The 2,874-nt window shown below is 31.6% G+C and overlaps 1 protein-coding gene across 1 annotated transcript in view; it reads right to left on the bottom strand.

Annotated features, from left to right (window-relative positions):
* Positions 1 to 332: 332 nt before the first annotated feature.
* The window catches only part of LOC105461260 (glucosylceramidase-like), a 5,465-nt gene continuing 2,923 nt past the window's right edge, over positions 333 to 2,874 (bottom strand). The window contains exons 4-9 of the mRNA XM_011707759.1: positions 2,797 to 2,803; positions 2,579 to 2,742; positions 1,938 to 2,365; positions 1,319 to 1,547; positions 1,042 to 1,155; positions 333 to 699 (exon numbers count right to left, since the gene is read on the bottom strand). Of these exons, the coding sequence (XP_011706061.1) occupies positions 600 to 699; positions 1,042 to 1,155; positions 1,319 to 1,547; positions 1,938 to 2,365; positions 2,579 to 2,742; positions 2,797 to 2,803 (1,042 nt within the window). The 3' untranslated portion in view covers positions 333 to 599. The remainder of the gene's footprint in view (positions 700 to 1,041; positions 1,156 to 1,318; positions 1,548 to 1,937; positions 2,366 to 2,578; positions 2,743 to 2,796; positions 2,804 to 2,874) is intronic.

Here is a 2,874-nt window from a genome sequence, read left to right as displayed (position 1 = left end):
TGTTTTATGTTCTTTTATCTTATATTTATTTTGCAACTAGGTTAAACAGTGCATCAATATCTTTAATGCATATACACTTGACAGACTCTTATTTATTTTACCATATAAATATATGTATCAGAGAATTTGTTTTTAGATGTCAAATAATTATAGTGATTTTATTTTCTCTCTGTTTGTCCGTTTATTATTATCTATCTCTCTTTAAATATTTCCTTTGAATCGATTTCATTTCTGCTATTTAAAACAGTTTTTAAGAAATAACAATAAATAATGCATAGTGTAAATGACATAGACGTAAATGGCACGAAACTTTTTAAGAAAAAATATTTATCTGCATGCATAATTTTTTTTTATTATTTGAGGCACTTTATTTTATTTATTTATTTTATCTGCATTGAAATAATGTAACATCAAGTAATTATAAACTCTAAAGGCTAAGAAGAGAGAAAAATCTAACATTCAGAACTAAACATACACTTTGACCATATACATTGCAATAAAGCTTAAGAGACTAACAATAAAATGGTTTAAGCGTTCGCGTCATACACGTATCATGTAATAGAGATACATTATATGGCGGATTCAATTTTCCTACATATTTACCAGTATTTCATGGTATTTATGGACTTTCCGGGAACATTTAATCTTGCTGTTCCTTTCTTCGGATCATTTATCAAAACTTCTTTCTCTTCTTCGTTCCTGAAGGAAATAAAAATTCAGTAAATACGTGAGTTTTATTGCAATCGAGATATCGTGCTATCGAACACGCTAATTCGTACATTTATATAATTCACTGAGAGAAAAATGTTTAGTATTTGCAACTATAATTGCATGGTAAAATAATCATGGTTAGTAATACCATTTTTGAAGTTATTACTTCTATAATTTTAGTAATAATAATTATATTTATAATTCTACTAAACAAATATATGTATAGTTGGCGTCGAAAATGACTATACGTTATGGTAATTGTAACTATTTTTTTCTCTCAGTGCTTATCAGAATATTATGTGTACGCGCGCGCATGCAAGGTAAACTTACAAATTTAAGATCACCAATACGATGCCGCCGTCGGACGTGGAAAACGCAATATTTTGAATTCCCTCAGTATTTTCCGAGGTTGTGCCGATTCTTACGCTGTTAGGTGGGACATACCTGATCAAGGAAAACGCTTAATGAATAGAAATAGGTGTATCGGTAAAACCGGGTAAAACACTACAGATAAATAATAAACTATTTTACAAGATATCAAAGTTAGGCTTTGCATCATTTCACTGCGTTACTAATTACAAGTCAATCGAGATATAAAGGCACACACTTTGAAAAATGTCCAAGAACATAGAACATCGGTTGTTTGTAGAATTCGTCGGCGGTACCGTTGACTATTATCGAAGAATCAACATGATTTTTTATATAGGTAGGTCCACCAATCGTATTTAAAGCTATGTTCCAGTCGATCCAAGCAGATACCCAGTGCGACATGCTCTCGATGATATTCTTTGCGTATCTCTCACCACGTTCCCATGAACCCAGAATCACTTTTTTAACTGTAAATAATCATTTCATCGCCCATTAAAAATACAGACCGTGACTCACTCCGTATTTGTCTCGTAAAGATCATATTTTTTAAATTTGAATTTAATCTATATTATATATTTTTAAATCAATATAACAGTTGACGATTAGGATTAAATGAAAAAAAGTTAAATCCTCAGACATGCAAAATTTTTTTCGTTTTAATATTATGGAACATGACTACGAGACTTTCTTGTAAAAACTGTCAAGAATTATAGCAAGAGATATGTATTTACAATATATTATAATCAAATCGATATGTATTAGAAGACGCTGTAGCGGTTTCCGCCCAGTATATATTTTTGTAATATATTATAAACAAATCTTGAAAAGATAAAACATAAAATCAAATCTTCACTAACCTTCGAAAATTCCAATGGAGGCTTCCGAGTATATCAGTGACTTCTCTGGAAAGAGCTGTTTTATTTCATCCAAGACACTCGAGTTAACAACATTATCGTAATAAAAGTGGATCGCGGTTCCAGTAATAACATCTCTTGCTTTCTGGTCTTGAAATACCATTTTTGGCCAATGAGGAAGTGATAGCCTGTTATCGTCCATTGAAAAAATCTTGATATGGCCGAATTTATTTTTCTTCAGAGTTGGCGCCAAGTACTCAACAATCCAGTCACGTTCTTCCTCGGGTGTATATGCCATTCCGAGAAGACTAAAGAGCACCGGAAAATCACAAGCCAGAATATCACAATTAGCATACTTGTAATTTTCTGGCTCATTTTGACACGTTGTACCCCAGAATTCTATTCCATGACTACGATAAGCCTCGTAAAATCTATAAAATAATAAAATATATAAAAGTAAAATGGGATTTATAACACTATACGTTTCTCAAACATCTCGGGAAGTTTTGCGTAATTATGCGTTTGTTTCACATATATAAAAATGAATCGTGCACTGTGTAAATTATCGTCAAAGAATATTCTGATGAATTATTGTGAAAAACTAAGGAATTTTGTTTAATAAAAATATTACAATGATATTTTACTTCACGAAATAATCTGCCCATAATTGTCGATATTCCGGACGTAATTTAGTAGTAGAGTTGCTAGTTTGAGTTGTGACTTTCATCCAAACACTGGCACTCCACGGGGTAGACAGCAACTTAATTTTCCCTTTGCTTAATTCTTGAGCTCGCTTTAATGTCGGTATCTATTGACAATCAAATAAATCTATTTAATGAAATGCGTACATATCATATATTGCGCAATTGCTGTATCATTCGTTTACTTAACGCAATTATAGAAACGCAAACATCTTTTTCGTATGCCGTCTTCTGCTTGA

This window comes from Wasmannia auropunctata, unplaced genomic scaffold (genome assembly GCF_000956235.1).
Source record: "Wasmannia auropunctata unplaced genomic scaffold, wasmannia.A_1.0 LD336101.1, whole genome shotgun sequence".
NCBI lineage: Eukaryota > Metazoa > Arthropoda > Insecta > Hymenoptera > Formicidae > Wasmannia > Wasmannia auropunctata.
Note: the sequence above shows the minus strand (reverse complement) of the source record. Positions and strands in the feature narration are given on the sequence as shown.